A 20,546-nucleotide genomic window follows, 5' to 3' on the forward strand; every position below is an offset into this window, starting at 1 on the left:
TCACGCGCCACTCCCGTGGACGGCATCATGGGATTTCAAGCCTCTACAGCCAGGAAGCCAGCGGACTGATAACTTTATGTGCTTTCTGAACAGTTGTTCTTTTCTTTATCTCACTCCCCATACTCCCTGCTTAACCCATTATCTCCCTGCGTGGAGTATTCCCTGTAATAAAAGAAATAGGAAAAGTGTTCCAGCTCTTTAAAATCACAAACATTTTTATTCATCCATTTAAAACATGAAAAAGGCAAAAAAAAATCCTCAGGTAACATGGACATGTGCCAGGGGGAGATTGTGTTCAGCGACGCTTTTCGATCTGTATATAGATCTTTATCACAGATTAACATTGCTCAACAGCACAATGTAAATATAATACATTCCAACCAATCAAATTCAGTAACATGTCACATGGTCAAACGAGATGATATCCTCATTATTTGGGGGAATCAGGTATCTGCTATACAAGATTTTATAAAATACATTAATTCCAATGATTACAATATACAATTTACGTATAGATGGGAATAAGATTTCCTTTTTGGACTTAGATCTGCAATGACAAGTGGATCAGTTGATCATCAGTGAAATGCATTGTAAATCCCTTAGTGGGAACACGATCATACATGCCAATAGTGGTCACCCAAAGCATACAATAAAAGCCATTCCGGTAGGAGAACACATTAGACTTAAGAGGAATTGTAGTAATGAGGAGGATATGAATGAGGAATTTAAAAATTGATATAAAAAATTGGAAAAATGGAACTACCCAGATAGGTCTTTAAAGCAGGCACGTAGTATAGCTTTGAACAAAAATATGGAAGATTTGGGTAGAGATAAGGGGAGGGGGAAAAATAAAAATTACTGATAGGGGTTTGTTATAAGTCTCCAAAAATCATGGAAGCAACAGAGAATATCCTCATAAAGCAAATAGATGAAGCAGCGACTCAAGGAGAAGTCATTATTATGGGGGACTTCAACTACCCTGAAATACATTGGGGAACCGAAACCTGCAGTTCCAGCAAAGGTAATAGGTTTTTGACTACTATGAGAGACAATTACCTTTCACAACTGGTTCAGGACCCAACAAGAGGGGGGGGCACTGCTAGACCTAATATTAACCAACAGGCCAGACCGCATATCAAATGTAAGGGTTGGGGGTCACTTGGGTAATAGTGATCACAAATTAATAAGTTTTCATGTATCCTTTAATAAGATGTGTAGTAGAGGGGTTACAAGGACACTAAACTTCAGGAAGGCAAATTTCCAACGGATGAGAGATGATCTCGGTGCAATTAACTGGGACGATATCCTGAGACATAAAAATACACAAAGAAAATGGGAGACGTTTATTAGCATCCTGAATAGGACCTGTGCACAATATATACCGTATGGGAATAAACATGCGAGAAATAGGAGGAAACCACTATGGCTAAATAGAGCTGTAAGAGGTGCAATAAGAGATAAAAATAAAGCATTTAGAGAATTAGAGCAGGTAGGTAGTGATGAGGCATTAACTAAATACAGAAGATGAAATACATTCTGTAAAAAACAAATCAAGAGAGCAAAGATTGAGACAGAGAGACTCATTGCCAGAGAAAGTAAAAATAATCCCAAAATATTCTTTGACTACATAAATAGTAAGAAACTAAAAAATGATAGTTAAAACCACAATACACCGGCACTCCTAACAGTGCCAACTGAAGCTGCAGGTGCTCTAGCCGCCTCTGTGCTGATAGCTGGCAGTAATAAGTACAAAAATTCAAAAAATAAAAGCAAAAAGTGCACCGCGCTAGAGTTGCTGCTAAACAGGTGAAAAAATGCCTGCTTGCAATAATTGGTGACTGAAGAGATATAGATAATATGGAATGTCAATGGTAAATAACCTGCCTACCTTAAGATGAACCGGTACTCCAACCAGAAAATGATGCCAAAGTGAAATGGGGGTCATGTGAAGTAAAATCGCTTTATAGCTGATCCCCATAAATGGCTGCAACGGGAAGGTCCTGGGCGCTGGAGCAGGGAGGTGTAAACTGAGCCATACACCGGTGGTTGCACAGGATCACAGTGACACATGGGATGAGTGCACCGGCTGAAGGAAGGCTGGGAACCGGAAAGCGTCCTCCCCTGGATGGAACCCACCTAACCCTCACCGAGAGCTTGATGCGCGGCGTATGCCGGCCGGAAGACGCCGCTACCAGTGTCGGAGTGGAGAGGGGGCGTGGTCTGGGTGACGTCACCTAGACGGGGAGCTGGGAACCAAGAGACAGTAGCTGAGATGGGACCCCGCTTTTACGATCGCCGTTATTAACCCTATAACGGCGACCGCAAAAAAAAAAGCTGCGATTTTACATTTAATTTCTCTTTCCTCTGATGTGATCGCACTTCAGAGGAGAGAGAAAGAGGGTCCCCGATCCCCCCGGTACCTCTCCGTGGTCTTCTATCCCCACCCGGTGGTCCTGCATCCCGCCGACGTCCTCTGGTGGGCGCCACCATCTTGGATACGGGGAAAATGGCTGGCGCATGCGCAGTGCGCCCGCCGGGAATCTGCCGGCTCCGGCTGGCAGATTCCATTCATTCATTTTGATCACGATGATAAACTATCATCGTGATCAAAATAAACAAAATAGTACATAATCCCCCCCCGTTTATCACCCCTTAGGCTGGTTTCACATTAGCGCTTTTTAAGCGCACGCACGGCCGGGGGTAGCTCCGCCCCCGAGCCGGCTCTCTGCCCGGCGTGCCCGCCCCTTGTAGCGCCGCCTCCTAGGGCACAGCGGCGCCTGCGATCGGCGCACCCTATCTTTAGCATAGGGTGCGCAGATTGTGCGCAGGCCGTGCGCTAGTTGCGCTTTGACCTGCGCTGCGCACTTTTGACGGTGCGCCGTGCGCGCCAAAATCAAACTTTTCGGATTTTGGCGCGCACGGCGCACCGTCAAAAGTGCGCAGCGCAGGTCAAAGCGCAACTAGCGCACGGCCTGCGCATGATCTGCGCACCCTATGCTAAAGATAGGGTGCGCCGATCGCAGGCGCCGCTGTGCGCTAGGAGGCGGCGCTACAAGCAAGGGGTGGGCACGCCGGGCAGAGAGCCGGCTCGGGGGCGGAGCTACCCCCGGCCGTGCGTGCGCTTAAAAAGCGCTAATGTGAAACCAGCCTTAGTTAGGCCAACTTAACGAAATAAAGAAAATATTTTTTTTTCAGTTTTCCATTAGGGTTAGCGATAGGGCTAGGGCTTGGGTTAGGGTTAGGCTAGGGTTAGGGTTGGGCTAGGGTTAGGGTTAGGGCTAGGGCTCGGGTTAGGGCTAGGGTAAGGGCTCGGGTTAGGGCTAGGGTTAGAATTAGAGTTAGGGGAACTAGGATTAGGGTTAGAATTAGGATTAGGGATTAGGGTTGGGATTAAGGTTAGGGTTGGGATTAGGGTTAGGGGTGTGTGGGGGTTAGGATTGGAGCAAGAATTGAGGGGTTTCCACTATTTATCAACTTTGGGGGTCTAAAAATTGGGTCTAAAAAATCACTTTTGTGGAAGTAAAAAATACTTTTTATTTTCACGGCTCTGCGTTTATAAACTTCTGTGAAGCGCTTGGGAGTTCAAAGTGCTCACCACACATCTAGATAAGTTCCTTAGGGGGTATAATTTCCAAAATGGGGTCACTTGTGGGAGGTTTCCACTGTTTAGGCCCATCAGGGGCTCTGCAAATGCAACATGACGCCCGCAGACCATTCCATCAAAGTCTGCATTCCAAAATGGCACTCCTTCCCTTCCGAGCTCTCCCATGCGCCCAAACAGTGGTTTCCCCCCACATATTGGGTATCGTCGTACTCAAGACAAATCGCACAACAACTGTGAGGGTATGAATTCTCCTGTTACCCTTGTAAAAATAAAAATTTGGGGGCAAAAAATCATTTTTGTGGAAAAAAAATGGATTTTTTATTTTCACGGCTCTATGCTATAAACTTCTGAGAAGCACTTGAAGGTTCAAAGTGCTCACCACACATCTAGATAAGTTCCTTAATGGGTCTAGTTTCCAAAATGGGGTCACTTGTTGGAGGTTTCCCCTGTTTACACCCATCAGGGGCTCTGCAAACGCATCATGATGCCCGCAGACCATTCCATCAAAGTCTGCATTCCAAAATGGCACTCCTTCCCTTCCGAGCTCTCCCATGCGCCCAAACAGTGGTTTCCCCCCACATATTGGGTATCGTCGTACTCAAGACAAATCGCACAACAACTGTGAGGGTATGAATTCTCCTGTTACCCTTGTAAAAATAAAAATTTGGGGGCAAAAAAATCATTTTTGTGGAAAAAAAATGGATTTTTTATTTTCACGGCTCTATGCTATAAACTTCTGAGAAGCACTTGAAGGTTCAAAGTGCTCACCACACATCTAGATAAGTTCCTTAATGGGTCTAGTTTCCAAAATGGGGTCACTTGTTGGAGGTTTCCCCTGTTTACACCCATCAGGGGCTCTGCAAACGCATCATGATGCCCGCAGACCATTCCATCAAAGTCTGCATTCCAAAATGGCACTCCTTCCCTTCCGAGCTCTCCCATGCGCCCAAACAGTGGTTCCCCCCCACATAAGGGGTATCAGCATACTCAGGACAAATCACACAATAACTGTGGGGGTATGATTTCTCCTGTTACCCTTGTAAAAATAAAAATTTGGAGGCAAAAAAAATCATTTTTGTGGAAAAAAATGGATTTCTTATTTTCACGGCTCTACGTTATAAACTTCTGTGAAGCACTTGAAGGTTCAAAGTGCTCACCACACATCTCGATAAATTTCTTAATGGGTCTAGTTTCCAAAATGGGGTCATTTGTTGGAGGTTTCCACTGTTTAGGCACATTCTGCGTTGAAAAATTCAAACGGCGCTCCATCCCTTGCGAGCTCTGCCGTGTGCTGAAAAAGTGGTTTACCCCCACATATGGGGTATCAGCGTATTCAGGAGAAATTGTACAACAAATTTTGTGGTTGATTTTCTCTTTAACCCTTGTGAAAATAAAAAAAATTGGTTCTGAAGTAAAATTTTTGCAAAAAAAAGTTAAATGTTAATTTTTTCCTTCCACATTGCTTTAGTTCCTGTGAAGCACTTACACGGTTAATAAACTTCTTGAATGTTGTTTTGAGCATGTTGAGGGGTCTAGTTTTTAGAATGGTGCCACTTTTGGGTATTTTCAGTCATGTACACCCCTCAAAATGACTTTAAATATGAAATTTTTTGTGAAAAAAGTACTTTTTTTACGGATCAATTTGTGAAGCACCTGGGGGTTCAAAGTGCTCACTATGCATCTAGATAAATTCCTTGGAGGGTCTAGCTTTCAAAATGGGGTCACTTGTGGTGGAGCTCCAATGTTTAGGCACACAGGGGCTCGCCAAACCCGACATGGCAACCGCTAAGTATTCCAGCATATTTTCCATTCAAAAAGTCAAATGGCGCTCCTTCCCTTCTGAGCCCTGCTGTGCGCCCAAACAGTGGCTTATGACCACATATGAAGTATCGGTGTACTCAGAAGAAATTGCCCAGCAAATTTTAGGATCCATTTTATCCTGTTACCCTTGTGAAAATGAAAAAATTGATGCTGAAAGAAAATTATTGTTGGAAAAATTAAAATGTCCATTTTTTCCTTCCATGTTGCTTTAGTCCCTGTGAAGTACCTGAAGGGTTAATAATCTTCTTGAATGTAGTTTTCAGTAGCTTGAGGGGTGCAGTTTTTAGAATGGTATCACTTTTGGGCATTTTCTGCCATATAGATCCCTCAAAGTGACTTCAAATGTGAGGTGGTCCCTAAAAAAATGGTTTTGTAAATTTTGTTGTAAAAATGAGAAATCGCTGGTCAACTTTTAACCCTTATAACTTCCTAACAAAAAAAAATGTTGCTTCCAAAATTGGGGTGATGTACAATAGACATGTGGGAAATAAAAGGGGATAAAAATTTAAAGTTTTAAAATTGCAAAATTTTCAAAATTTTCGCCATATTTCCATAAATGGTAGATCTTCCAGTGAGAAACTTATGGTGGAGGGCGGCATAAGACAGGCCAGTGGACAGGAAGCTGAAGAACAACAGAAATGGAACATTTTAGAATGCACAAATTAACAAAAGACCAGGTACATACATACCAAACTTGTTAGTGATTCAGATCTACTAACACACATATATTTGGTCGCACAATGACTAAGTGATATTCAGTACATATTACACATGACATTCTGGTCTGTAAGTTTAAACATATCTGGAATAAGATGAGGGCATTAAACTCAGTCCAAGAAGCAAAAAATACATACTTTGGGCAACACATTATGAAGATAGCGAATGTAGTTGTGTAGTACATACCGTAATGTGAGTAGAAGTCACTCCTCTGCAGATATAGCTTTGCGCATCCTTGTGTCCTGAAAGGTTATCCCAGGACGCACTGTCTCCAAGAGTAGATCAAATGTTGCAAGGCTCATGCGACAGTATTGGTAAAATTTTTCCGGATGCTCCCGCAGAGAAGAATAGAGGCGGTGAAAATGACCTCTTGTGAGTCGTTGCTTCAAAAGTGGATGGACCCACATGTGTCTCCTCCTCCGCGGATCCACTATCACTGGGTATGGTTGACCAAAGCGGCGTGACAAAAGTCAGTTGAAGAGAACCTGCTCAGTTGTGTTGAAACTCAGACTGTCTGCCATGGAGGAGGAGGAGTGCCGAGAGATGGCTGCTCTAGCATGAGGCTCCTGAGTTTTTTAGTTTTTTTCCCGTTTAATTGTTCATTCTTCCTTTGGTTCACTCACCATTGCGTAGCTACAGAATTCGGCAGAGCTAGGAGTAGTGTGGAGACTGAGATCAGCTGGGACCGGTGTCTTTCTGTCCTCGTGGAGCTCCGTGCCTGGACTCAGCTGGGAGAGAGTGAAGCTGCTGGCTGCCTGCCAACTTTCCTACAACTTGTACCCATTTCCAGCAAACAGATGATCCAAGGATAAGAAACCTGGTGGAGTGTGCGGTGCTGGAGTTTGTTGTGAGTTCATTTTCCCCTTCGTCACTGGGGTCTGGTGAACTCCCTATTCTGGTAAAGGAAGGTAATGAGCCTGATTATCAGGCACCTGAGTCTAATGAGGATGACTGGCTGAGTGGAGTCACGGACTGGATATAAGGCTGCCGACGCCCTTCTGCCCAGCGGGTGATTTCTATGTGGACTTCTAGGACACCAGTCTGATTCCTGCTCCTCTAAAGCTAAGTTTCTTTTTTGCCAGTTAGCTTTTTGTTTTGTTTTTTGTTTTCCTTGCTTTTCAGTATTATGCCATTCCCTGCTGGGGTGAGCTAAATCTCCTTTTGCCTGTAGCTCTGTCTTCAGTATATTCCTGAGTACTAACATAGCTTTTTTGAAGCCTAGCGTCTTCAGGGCCTTTTTCACTGTCAGTCTGTTGGCTCTGATTATCATAGGGTTTTTCACAGATTGCAGACAGCAGCCTTCCTGTCCTTTTCTATTTAGTTAGCTTGGGCCCCTCTTTGCTCAGTCTATCTTTCTGTCTGTGTTTGTATTTTCATCTTGCTTCACCATCATTATATGTTGGGGGCTGCCTATTGCTTTGGGGTCTGCTCTGGGGCAGTTTAGATTTCCCCTTTCTTTCTTTAGGCCTATTTAATTCTCTGGCTGTGATCGAGGGGTCTAGGGCATTGTAGGAACCCCCCACGGCTACTGCTAGTTGTGTTGATAGGTTCAGGGGTCTGCAATCCGATAGCTGCCAACTTCTCTGGTTTTCTGGACTTAGCTAGCATTTCTGTTTTTGCCTCCTACGGTGACTCAATCATAACAGGAGTTGTTCTGGAGATCTTGTGGTCCATGTGGAGCTGTAGGGCTACAGGATTCAGCAGAGCTGGGAGTAGTGTGGAGACTGCGATCAGCTGGGACCGGTGTCTTTCTGTCCTCATGGAGCTCCGTGCCTGGGTTCAGCTGGGAGAGAGTGAAGCTGGCGGCTGCCTGCCAACTTTCCTACAACTTGTACCCATTTCCAGCAAGCAGATGATCCCGGTATAGGAAAACTGGTGGAGTGTGCGGTGCTGGAGATGTTCTGGAGATCTTGTGGTCCAGGTGGAGCTGAAGGGGTGAGCTGGGCAGGTTTGGACTGACTGTTGGTGTGTCCCCTGATGTCCCTGTCTTGTTGCACCCATGCCCTCCCCCCCAGCAGTGCTGGGAGCACCCTTTATGGAAAGTTGTACATTTAACTCTGCTAAGCTGTGACTGTTCAGTCTTTATAGCTACAAGCTGAGTGTAATCATGGCCACTGCACTCTGTAAACCTACTCTTATGATTTCAAGGGACGATTTATTATTCTGGAATCATCCGCAATTTCTCATGGACTCCCCTTCTTGGAGCATGATTGCTAATTCAACAATTGAATACATAAAATCCATTACTACTGTGAAACCTGTGGAGGTGTACTGCAAGAGAGGTAGGAGAGGAGGTGTCCTGGCACGCCTTCGGAGGAGAGGGTTCAGAACAGCTCTTCCTTCACTCCACTTGGCTAATGTCCGTTCCTTATCTAACAAAATGGAGGATCTGAGCTTACTTTGTAACATGAGATCTGATATGGCCAATTCAGCTGCTCTTTGTTTTACTGAGACCTGGTTGAATGAGACCATCCCTGATTGTAGTCTGGATCTACCTGGTTTTGTTATCTACAGAGCTGACCGTGATTGTGTAGCTTCAGGTAAACAAAGGGGGGGTGGGGTATGTCTCTACATCAACACTAGCTGGTGCTGTGATGTTAACATACTGGGAAAAGGTTGCTCTCCAGATCTAGAGTATCTTGCACTCAATTGTAGACCATTTTACTCTCCAAGAGAGTTTTCATCTATGGTTCTGGTTGCAGTATATATTCCCCCTCAAGCATCTGTTAAAGCTGCTATTGGTGAATTAGCTTGCAAAATATCAGAATGGGAGAAAGGATCTCCAGAAGCATTTGTGATCGTAATGGGGGACTTTAACAAAGGAAAACTCAACCTGGATCTCCCCAAATTTACTCAACATATAAACTGCTTCACGAGACAGAACAATACGCTTGATCACTGCTATACAGTCATAAAAGGGGCCTACAGGGCAGTGAGGAGAGCAGCAGTGGGCTTTTCAGATCATTGTCTAATTCATTTAATTCCAGCCTACAGGCAAAGGTTGAAAACATCCAAACCTACAGTTTATACAAAGAAGACATGGTCTGAGGAGGCAAAATTGCAACTACAAGCATGCTTTGAATGCATGGACTGGGAGGTATTCCAGGAAACATGCTCGGGTCTGGATGAATGGGTTGATGCAGTGTCCTCATATATCCTGTAGGGCTGAGGAGAACCAGAAGTGAACCCGCAGGACCGCGACGATGAACCTCCTCGGGGCGAGCTGGCCAAGTGGACTACCCCCTATACAGGGAGCGTCTGGGGCAAGCCTCGGAGAGACTATCGCCGCGGAAGCTGATACCCAGGGACAACAGCAGGAGGAAAACCAGAGGTGGCCACAAGGGTTGCGGAAGGACCAGCAGGGGAGGGTTTGTAGACAGGAACGGATTTAGGCTGACGATGGTAGATATTGCAGGAGAGGACTTGAGACCGGGGACGGGTGAGGCAGGCACTAGGAGAGAACACAGGGAGAGATTACAAGCAGACACAGGGACACAGAGAGCAGGACAGAGTGCTAGGCTGGGAAAGCGCAGGGACGCGTGGACCTGAATCAGCAGTGCTAGACACAATTGATATTCAGGCACTGGGCAGGAGGCGAGGCTACCTGATATAGGACTGCAGGCAGCGCTTCCGGGTCAGGGTCGGCCAGGAGGTGGAGCAGCAGCAACAGGGGAGATGAGTGGCAGGATCACTGGCGCGCAGTGCGCAGGCGCACCCGACGGGCATGGAAGGCCGGTTGCAGCGGCGGCAGAGAAGGAGCAGGATGGCGCGTGCGCACCTCGGGAGCACGCCGGGTGAGGTGAGTGCGCCGGTGTTCGGGAGGAGGGGCAGAGGATGCACACTCGGGCGGCATGATAGAAGCAGCGGGGAGCGTGGCAGCGAGTGGCGTGACATATCCGTTTTTGTGAAGACACGTTTATTCCATCCAAATCTGTCCACTTTCAGGGAAACAACAAGCCGTGGTTTACAAATAAAGTCAGGTTGATCCGTAAGAGAAAAGAGGAGGCTTATAAAGCAGGCAATATTACTGAATTCAAGAACCTTAGGAACTCGCTATCTTAAGAGATCAAGTTAGCCAAACACGAGTATGCAAAGATTCTGGAGGAAAGGTTCTCATCAAAAGATACTAGATCTGCATGGAGAGGATTAAGAGAGGTCACCAATTATAAAAGCCACCCCACTATAGTGAACCCCAGCAGAAGTCTGGCAGCAGATTTAAATGAATTCTACTGCAGATTTGAGGCAAGCTCTACACACAGTGGCTATTCATCTCTAAGCTCCTCAGTCTGTTCATATAAAGATCATTCATTGTGCAACACCCAAGTAGTGATCTCCGAGGCAGAGGTGATATGCATCCTGAAGGGACTTAAGGTCAAAATGGCACCTGGCCCTGATGGTGTATCTCCAATGTGTCTGAAAGTATGTGCTACCCAGCTTGCCCCTATACTGACAAATATATACAATGTGTCACTGAAAGAGTGCGTTGTACCTCAGTGTTGGAAAAGTTCCACAATTATCCCTGTCCCCAAGAAAGTGGGATCCTCTGAGTTGAACAACTATAGACCAGTAACACTCACATCTGTAGCTATGAAAGTCTTCGAAAGAATTATGATGTCCCACCTGATAAAATTTACGCAGAAGCTATGGGACCCGCTTCAGTTTGCCTATAAGGAGAATCGTTCGGCAAACGACACTGTCAATCTGGCACTGAAGTACATTTTGGATCATACAGATGAACTGCACTCATATGTCCGGATTCTTTTCATGGACTTTAGCTCAGCGTTCAATACCATTGATCAGAATTTACTTCATAAGAAAATGGTAGCTCTTGGAGTCCCTCTCAACTTATGCTTGTGGATTTATAACTTCCTGACAGCCAGGAAACAGAGTGTAAAAGTTGGACCATTCAGTTCGGACACCTTGGTCACAAACATCGGGGCACCTCAGGGGTGTGTTTTGTCCCCGTTACTGTTTTCTCTCTATACGAATGATTGCATCTCTTCAGCAGACTCAGTAAAAATCTTGAAATTTGCCGATGATATGACACTGATTGGTCTCATCAGGGGAAATGCTGAAGACTTGTATCGGAGTGAGGTGAAAAGAATATGTGACTGGTGTAAAGCCAATAATCTTGTACTCAACACTAAAAAAACTGCTGAGATAGTTGTGGATTTTAGGAAAGATCAACATGAGATACTTCCAATCTACATCCATGACGAAGTGGTTCTTAGGGTCACAGAGACCAAATTCCTTGGTGTTATCATCTCTCATGATCTTAAATGGGGGAAAAACGTGGATGCTGTAATAAGAAAAGCACAACAGAAGATGTTCTTCCTGCGTCAGCTGAAAAGATATGGTTTGTCTAAGAATCTGCTGATCTTATTCTTTAATGCTGTCATCAGATCTGTGATTTGTTCCTCTCTGATAGTCTGGTATGGGGGATCCACTGCGCATGACAAACTCCGCTTACAAAGGACTTTCAGAACAGCAGAGAGAATTATAGGTTCCCCCCTGCCTAAAATGCAGGATCTTTATGATAAGAGTATTCGATCCCACGCATTGAAAATTTAATCCGATCCCTCTCACCCGGGACACTCCACATTCCAACTACTCCCTTCCGGACTTCACTTCAGAGTCCCCAAATGCAGCACCAACCGCCATATGAACAGCTTCTATCCACTCTCTGTTCAACAATTAAATCGTCATGTGTAGACTATATACTGTATCTGTCTTGTTAGATGTTACTTGTTGTATCTGTTGTTATATATTATGTTGCCTCTTTGCCACAAAGAATTCCTTGTATATATGTAATATGTACTTGGCGATAATAAATTTGATTGATTGATTGATTGATGTTGCACATACAACACCAACACACCTAGTCAAGGCAAGGTCACAAATGGACAGAATGGAGGCAGCCACCTGTTCCTGAGCCAATAAATAGGATGCAGGCTAATGATTTAAATAGTTTGCAGGCCTCAAAACCGTTAAATGTCAATTTTGCAAGCCTGCGAGAAAATCTCGCCATACGGATTACATACGGATGCTGACATGCGCAAAATATGCGACCATGCCTTGCTTACAGATGACTACGGAGCACTATTTAGGGGTCATTCATCCGTATTACGCATGTAAAATTCGGACCGTATTTTGCGTCGGTAAGTGTGACCCCGGCCTAAGAGGTAAACTGCAGCATCGCTGCAGAAACATTAGAAGGAGAGGGGGGAGTGAAAAACAAAGTCTTTTGTTTCTTGTGCTTCTTTGGGGCAGGAGTCACCTGCCTGTACCGACTACCACCGTGTGACCGCCTTACATTGCTTGACGGCCTGGAGATGGTGGACCGTGTCCGTGATGAGAAAAAGAGGGAATGTGGGTCACCCCTCTGCTGCTCGGTGGTGGCGGTGCTCCTTGAAGGAGAATATGTGGTGTCGGTGCTCCTAGAAGGAGAAGTGTTGTCGGTGCTTCTTGTGGGAGAAGTGGTGGCGGCGATCCTAGTAGGAGAAGTGTTGGTGGTGCTCCTAGGAGGTGAAATGGTGGTGGTGCTCCTAGGAGGTGAAGTGTTGGCGGTGCTCCTGTGATGAGGAGTGGTGACGGTGCTCCTAGGAGGTGAAGTGGTGGCGGTGCTCCTATGATGAGGAGTGGTGGCGGTGCTCCTAGGAGGCGAAGTGGTGGCGGTGCTCCTACAATGAGGAGTGGTGGCGGTACTCCCTTACTGATGCTGAGTGGTGGCGGTACTCCTGGAATCATGAGGAGTGGTGGCGGTGCTACCATACTGATGCTGAGTGGTGGCGGTGCTCCGAGACGGAGATGTTGTGTTGGTGCTCCGACCAGAAGAATAGGTGGCGGTGGCCGAAGCTGGTTGTGTGGTGGCGGTGCGCCAAGATGGTGGAACAGTGGTGGTAGTGGTGCTCCAGACAGGAACAGCGCTTGCCATGGTTGTGGCGGGGGTGGAGTGTCCAGCAGCACTCGGCATTGGTGTGGTGTATTGGTGTCTGGCTTGGCTAGGAATGCAGGTGGCCGTGCAGTGGTATGCAGCAGAAGTCGGTACTGTGGTGAAGCAAGTCAGTGGTGGCACAGGTGAGAATGACACCACTGACTGCTGTATGTACTGATTCTGTTGCATAGCCTGTAAGTAAGCAGTGTTGCAGGCCTGTAACACATTCAGCTGTTGCTCAGGACTAAGGTGTTCCGCCTTGGCCCGTTCAATTTTACTAAAGAAATGGTGCGCTGGTCTGTTGAGGTCGACCTCCAGCCGGTCAAGGCACTGGTCGACAGAGTGGAAGCGGTGTTCCATTTGGGTAAAACCGCATTCCATGAGTGAAAAAACGCTTTCCACTCTGTCTGACAGCGACTTGAGGCTGGCATGAAAGGCCTCGCCCAAGTGCATGAACTGGGGCAAGACAGGCCTGTCTGAGGCCCTCTGCCACTGGCGGGTAGTGCCCACATAACCAGTGGCAGAGACCTGGGACAGGGGAACACCTGTATGACCAGCTTCCTGGTCACCAGCTGTCCGTGTTGCTGACCAGCAAGATGCTTCCTGGCTGTCGGATGGCTGGGACAGGTCCGAGGTCGATTGATGAAGGACCGCTCCAGGGACAGGTTGCAGGGTGCTGCTCCAGGTGCTGTGGAAAGAAAATTAAATCATTACTATCATGCATTTACAAGAAGCATCAGCTGTGGAATAGAAAAGCACAGGTTATTAAAAAAAATATATATATAATACTTACGGACTGACCGGTCTCAGGAATGCCAACTCACGATGATAGCGGTACTTTGTTCTGGCCCTTGCCGCTGAACCACTGCAAACCTGTCCCTCAGCAAGAACATCAGTGTTGAAGCGGTCTTTCATCGAGAGCCATGTGCGGACTTTGTTCACTGTTTAAAAAACAAAGAAACACGACATCACAAAAGAATTCAATACACAATGCAGTCACTGTTGATCAAGAGGACACTGGTTTGTTTACAGCAAGAATATATCTTGCAAGAAACACACCAGTTTCATCAGCAGCAACAGTTAAAGCATGATCAATACAGCATTACAATACACAATGCATTCACTATTGATCCTGAGGACACTGGTGTGTTTACTGCAAGAATATATCTTGCAAGAAACACACCAGTATCATCAGCAGCAAGAGTTAAATGATAATTAATAAAGCATTACAATACACAATACAGTTACTGTTGATCCTGAGGACACTGGTGTGTTTACTGCAAGAATATATCTTGCAAGATACACACCAGTATCATCAGCAGCAATAGTTAAAGCATGATCAATACAGCATTACAATACACAATACAGTCACTGTTGATCCTGAGGACACTGGTGTGTTTACTGCAAGAATATATCTTGCAAGAAACACACCAGTATCATCAGCAGCAACAGTTAAAGCATGATCAATACAGCATTACAATACACAATGCAATCATTGGTGTTCCTGAGGACACTGATATGTTTACTGATAGAATATATCTATCAGGAAACACAACAGTATCCTCAGGAACAAGATTCAATGCGGCATCACACCTCAGGGAAATACTTACTAATAGAAAAAAATGTTAAAAAAAAGGGACCTTCAAAGACTGGATATTTACATTACGTCTCCTCACCGTGACTTGGCCAGGCTGCTCCCGCTGTTCCACCTCACTTGCCAGGTCCGATGCTGAGGTCTGCAAAAGAACACAAATTATTACCCATTTGTAGAGGCAGCTATACTTACACAAAGGCAGCAAAATCCTCACCTCATGCTCTGCTTGGGCCAGTTCTTCTTGGGATGGCGAATATTCAGATCCAGAAGACATGCTTGAATAAAAAAAAAAACATTAGTACATAATATATTTTAAAGGACAGGCACACATATATAGATTTTAGAATACTCACATTTTAGCTGCTGAAGCTGTTATCCAAAGTTGTGTCTTGTCTCTTGCTGGGTGGGTGTATTGTCTCTTGCAGTGCTTCTTATCTCTTGCAGACTGTCTGTAGAGTAAGTGGTCTGGCACTACAGACCCCTTCTTTTATGTACACTCCTCCAAAACAATGTTGCTTGTTTAGGGGGTGGATTAAACAAGTGTCTAGACATTGTTTACTCTTAAAGTGCGCGCTCACAAGGCGCTGACATGCGCACTTCACAGCGCACGTCAGCGACCCCATAGACTATAATGATGTTTTTCTTGCACATTGCGTGCGCACACGCATGCATGCGATTTTTTAACGATGTTGAGCTGAACAAAAAATGCAACATGTAGCGTCCGGCGCGTCTGGTCGCACATCTGGAAAATGTGCAGCGCACGAAAACGCTGAGGCACATGTGCAATAACTAGACACTGTGCCCGGCACTTTAAAGATAGGGGACAATTGCGTGTGCGACCGATAGCGCACGATGCACTGTGTGATAAAACACTAGTGTGAAACCAGCCTAAGGCCCTGATTTCTTTAAAAGTGAACACTCCTTGATTGGTGTTCATCTGCTGCATTGGTTGTAGTGGAAGACCTGTCAGTCTCTATTATACAGGGTGGGCCATTTATATGGAAACACCTTGGTAGGGTGTGTGTATATAGTTTCACCTAAATTAAATCGGAATGGTTGGTGATATCAATTTCCTTTTTGTGGCACATTAGTATAAGGGAGGAGGAAAACTTATCAAGATGGGTGGTGACCATGGTTGCCTTTTTATAAATGGCCCACCCAGGCACAGTTGTGGCCAAAAGTGTTGACACCCCTGCAATTCTGTCAGATAATACTCAGTTTCTTCCTGAAAATGATTGCAATCACAAATTCTTTGGTATTATTATCTTCATTTAATTTGTCTTAAATGAAAAAACACAAAAGAGAATGAAACAAAAAGCAAAATATTGATAATTTCACACAAAACTCCAAAAATGGGCCAGACAAAAGTATTGGCACCCTCAGCCTAATACTTGGTTGCACAACCTTTAGCCAAAATAACTGCGACCAACCGCTTCCGGTAACCATCAATGAGTTTCTTACAAAGCTCTGCTGGAATTTTAGACCATTCTTCTTTGGTAAACTGCTCCAGGTCCCTGATATTAGAAGTGTGCCTTGTCCAAACTGCCATTTTTAGATCTCTCCACAGGTGTTCTATGGGATTCATGTCTGGACTCATTGCCGTCCCACATCTGAGTTGAAGTAGGCCGCAAATTAGTCCCTCATTTGGCCAACTTCAACGGATGACCTGAGAGGGTGCTGAGTAAATTCAGGCAATGAGTTAGGAGGTGCATCATCGAGCTCAAAGTTCGGGTGCTCTCTAACCATCACAAAATTATGTAGAACCACACAGGCCTTCACCACCTCTTCCACTGTTTCCAGTTTCAGATTAATGGCTGTGCCGAGAATGCGCCATCTGGAGACAAGCATACCAAAGGCACACTCAACAGCTCTTCTGGCCCTGGTCAGCCTGTAATTAAAAATTCTTTTGGTGTGGTCCAAGGCCCGGCTGGAGTAGGGTTTGAGAAGGTTTTGGCACATCTGGAATGCCTCATCCCCAACCATTACAAAGGGCTGTGGTGCACCTTCGGTGTTGGGAAGAGGCCGTGGCATGGGGAAATTAAACTGGCTGCCATACAACCTCCGGCCCATGTCAGAGTTCTTAAAAGCCTGGGAGTCATTCCCACGGCCAAATGCACCAATGTCAACTGCAACAAACAGACAGTCTGCATCTGAAATGGCCATGAGTACTGTAGAAAAGTACTTTTTATAGTTATAGTACTCAGAGCCTTTTCTTTTTGGATGTGTTTCCCATCAACGGCACCCAAACAGTTTGGGAAATTGCAGATTGTCCAGAATCTTTCAGCAATTTCAATCCACTTTTCCATGGTGGGCAGGGGCATAAATTCGGGACCGTGAACGTCCCACAAAGCCCGGCAGATGTCCGCAACTATTCCAGACAAGGTTGATATTCCAATCCAGTACTAGAAGTGCAGTGAAGAGAGGCTCTCTCCAGTAGCCAGGAATCTGGGAAACTGAGAAACAACAAAAATTAATATTTGTGTATATGGATTTTTACAACACCAATAAATAAAATTTAAAACAAGAAAAAAAAATGGCATACAAATAAATATGCAGCCTTTTTTTTACTACTTGGCATAAAAATAATACTGCAGCCTTTGGTTATCTACATGACAGAACAATAATTCTGCCAGCTTTGGAATAGTACATGTGAGAACAAAGAAAATTATGCAGGCATTGGTTTTGCAATACTATGTACCGGAATGTGACCAGGAGCCGTTCCTCAGGAGGAATCGCATGACGGAGCTGTGTGTCCTTCTCCGGAGGGCATCTTGGACACGACCAAGCAAATACCTGAAGCTTTGTTGGGACATCTGTGTGTAATCAGTAAATTTATCCGGGTTTGCCTGGAGCTTGCTGTAGAGGGTGTGGTACGCTCCATGGCTCTCCCGGAGTTCAATAATCAGATGTATCCACACACGCCGCCGCTGCCGTCTTCGCTGTCTCTCTCCCTTTGTTGATGGCAAACAACTGCATAAGCCTGAGCCATCCTGATGTCCAGATCCAAGTTGAAGTGAAAACTCTTCCAGCGCAGATCCATGTTGTCAAGAGAAAATTAAAGCAAATGTGAAGAATTTAGCTGTAAAGTGGGTCTATATAAAGAATTCCAATAACACAAGCCCACTGCTGTCCCATTGGTGGAGTCTGTTGCAAGAATTTTTCAAGGATTTTCCTCCTGTGATTGTGACACCATGTGCATAAAAAAAGCAAATGCATGGAAAAACGCATGAAAACGCATACAAACGCAGCGTTTTTTGTCGTAATGTGCATGATGATGCGACGAAAAATCGCAGCGTTTACAAGTGTTTGTAAGAGTTTTTTGCATGCGTAGCATGTGCGCTCGAAACGCTGTGCAAAAAAGCGCAAGTGTGAAACTAGCCTAAGTGGGTTAGTCGTCATCTGTAATTTATAAGCAGTAATTCCCTTGTGGCAACTTGATATTAATAGATGCAGGCCTTTGCTCCTATGGCTTATCGGATGCTCTCTGATGCGGCCGTGTGATACATTGCTTGGAGGTCTATTTTTCAAAATGGGGTCACTTATGGGGGGTTTCCACTGTTTAGGTACATCAGGGGCTCTCCAAACGTGACATGGCGTCCTCTCTCGATTCCAGCCAATTTTACATTCAAAACCTCAAATGGTGCTCCTTCCCTTCTGAGCCCTGCCATGGGCCTAAAGAGTTGTATTCCTCCACACATGGGGTATCGGTGTACTGAGGAGAAATTGCACAACAAATATAGTGGTTCATTTTCTCCGGATACCCTTGACAAAATTTTAAAAAATTGTGTTCGAAGTAAAATTTTTGTGAAAAAAAGTTAAAAGTTCATTTTTTCCTTCCACATTGCTTCAATTCTTGTGAAGCACCTGAAGGGTTAATAAACTTCTTGAATGTGGTTTTTAACACCTTGAGGGGAGCAGTTTTTATAACAGTGTTACTTTTGGGTATTTTCTGTCATCTAGGTCCTCAAAGTGACTTCAGATGTGAGGTGGTTCCAAAAAAAAAATGATTTAGTAAATTTTGTTGGAAAAATGAGAAATCGCTGGATAACTTTCAACCCTTATAACTTCCTTAACAAACAAAAATGTCCAAAAATTGTGCTGATGTAAAGTAGACATATGGGAAATGTTATTTATTAACTATTTTGTGTGACATAACGCTCTGATATTAGGGGCATAAAAATTAAAAGTTTGAAAATTGTGAGATTTTCAAATTTTTTGCCAAAAATACACTTTTTTCACAAATCAACCCAAAGTAATTTTGAAGAAATTTTTTCCACTATCATAAAGTACAAAATGTCATGAAAAAACATTCTCAGAATCAGTGGAATGGTTTGGACAGGATTCTTGCCCTACACTCGCAGGGTTAAGTGTATCCATGCAGGCCTTTGCTCCTATGGCTTATCGTGTGCTCTCTGATGCGGCCGTGACATGCATGCATACGTGTCTGACCCCACCATGCTCTCATCTTTCAGCATCTTAATGGACTGCTGGTTGCCATGGTACTACCAGGTGCCGTGCACCTCATGACGCCGACGCTGACTTGCATTGCGGGCTCTATGGCAACGGGATGCGTCGCATCCAGTCACGGTAAGGATACCTCCGGTCCGACAGATATTTATATCCACCGATGTTAGTCTTTAGTCACGCCCCCGATGAAGGGCTACACCTCCAAAACGCACGTCGGGGTAGACACGTTGACCCGGGCCACCTGGACACATGTGGGTTCCCCTGCATAAGGCATTGATACCGTTGGCTATGTTCATTTGACCTATGTACATAATGCTTTTCTATGGAACGGGTTAAGCCCTGTGTTTATTTGGGCGATGGATGGGAGGGACACTTAGATGTATGTCTTGCCACTTGGAGATATATTTAATTTTATGTACTTAGTCCTTCTCCCCTTAATTAGCATGAATTACATAATATGATATGGAGTAATAAGTTTATATCCCATATTGCATGGTTATATGGTGGCCTTATGTCTATGATGTACTAAAACTATTTATTAATGTACAAAGAGAATATCAACAATAGGGTCAAAGCATCTCTCTGTTTGCATGGTTGCACTTTGGATCTGTTTGCACATGTTGTCCATTGGTCCTGTCTTGTATAACTAATAAAGGATATATTTTCTATCTTATCTGGATCTTTGATTGCCTTTTTTTGCTTGTGGTCTCCACATTCCCTTTTTTTGCTTCCAGGATGGTGTGGAAGAAGACAGTAAGTTGGGGAGTTGCAGCAGCTCTGATGATGGTGAGGCTGTAGCTCCGGTAGTGGTGAGGAGGCAACGGGGTCATTGCAGGCTGTAAGCTTTCCTGAAGAGGTGGGTTTTCAGGTTCCATCTGAAGGATCCGAATGTGGTTGATAGTCGGACGTGTTGGGGCAAAGAATTCCAGAGGATGGGGGATATTCGGGAGAAGTCTTGGAGGCGGTTAGGTGAGGAGCGAATAAGTATGGAGGAGAGAAGGAGGTCGTGAGAGGACCAGAGATTACGTAAGGGAAGATATCGAGAGATTAGTTCAGAGATATATGGTGGAGACAGGTTATAGATGGCTTTGTAGGTCTGTATTAGTAATTTGAACTGGATACGCTGAGGGAATGGGAGTCAGTGAAGAGATTTGCAGAGGGGTGAAGTGGAGGAGTAGCGAGGAGAGAGATGAATTAGTCAGGCAGCAGAGTTAAGGATGGACTAGAGAGGTGTGAGGGTGTTAGCAGAGAGGCCACAGAAAAGGATGTTGCAGTAGTCGAGGTGGGAGATGATGAGGGCATGCACAAGCATTTTAGTAGATTGAGGGTTGAGGAAAGGATGGAATCTGGAAATATTTTTGAGCTGGAGGCGACAGGAGGTGGAAAGAGCCTGGATGTGCGGTTTGAAG

The 20,546-nt window shown here is 45.0% G+C and overlaps 1 protein-coding gene across 5 annotated transcripts in view; it reads left to right on the plus strand.

The window, feature by feature from the left end:
• LOC141083086 (acetylcholinesterase-like) overlaps positions 1-20,546 on the plus strand; it is a 218,923-nt gene that overhangs the window by 16,922 nt on the left and 181,455 nt on the right. For 3 of the 5 annotated variants that reach the window (XM_073567257.1, XM_073567258.1, XM_073567261.1), the window contains one exon: positions 19,143-19,257. The exons of the other annotated variants lie outside the window; for them this stretch is intronic. In XM_073567257.1, coding sequence (XP_073423358.1) covers positions 19,167-19,257 — 91 coding nt within the window. In that variant the 5' untranslated portion in view covers positions 19,143-19,166. The remainder of the gene's footprint in view (positions 1-19,142; positions 19,258-20,546) is intronic. 5 annotated transcript variants of the gene reach the window in all.

Source organism: Dendrobates tinctorius, unplaced genomic scaffold (genome assembly GCF_039654945.1).
Source record: "Dendrobates tinctorius isolate UK_male_01 unplaced genomic scaffold, ASM3965494v1 ptg000019l, whole genome shotgun sequence".
Taxonomy (NCBI): Eukaryota; Metazoa; Chordata; class Amphibia; order Anura; family Dendrobatidae; genus Dendrobates; species Dendrobates tinctorius.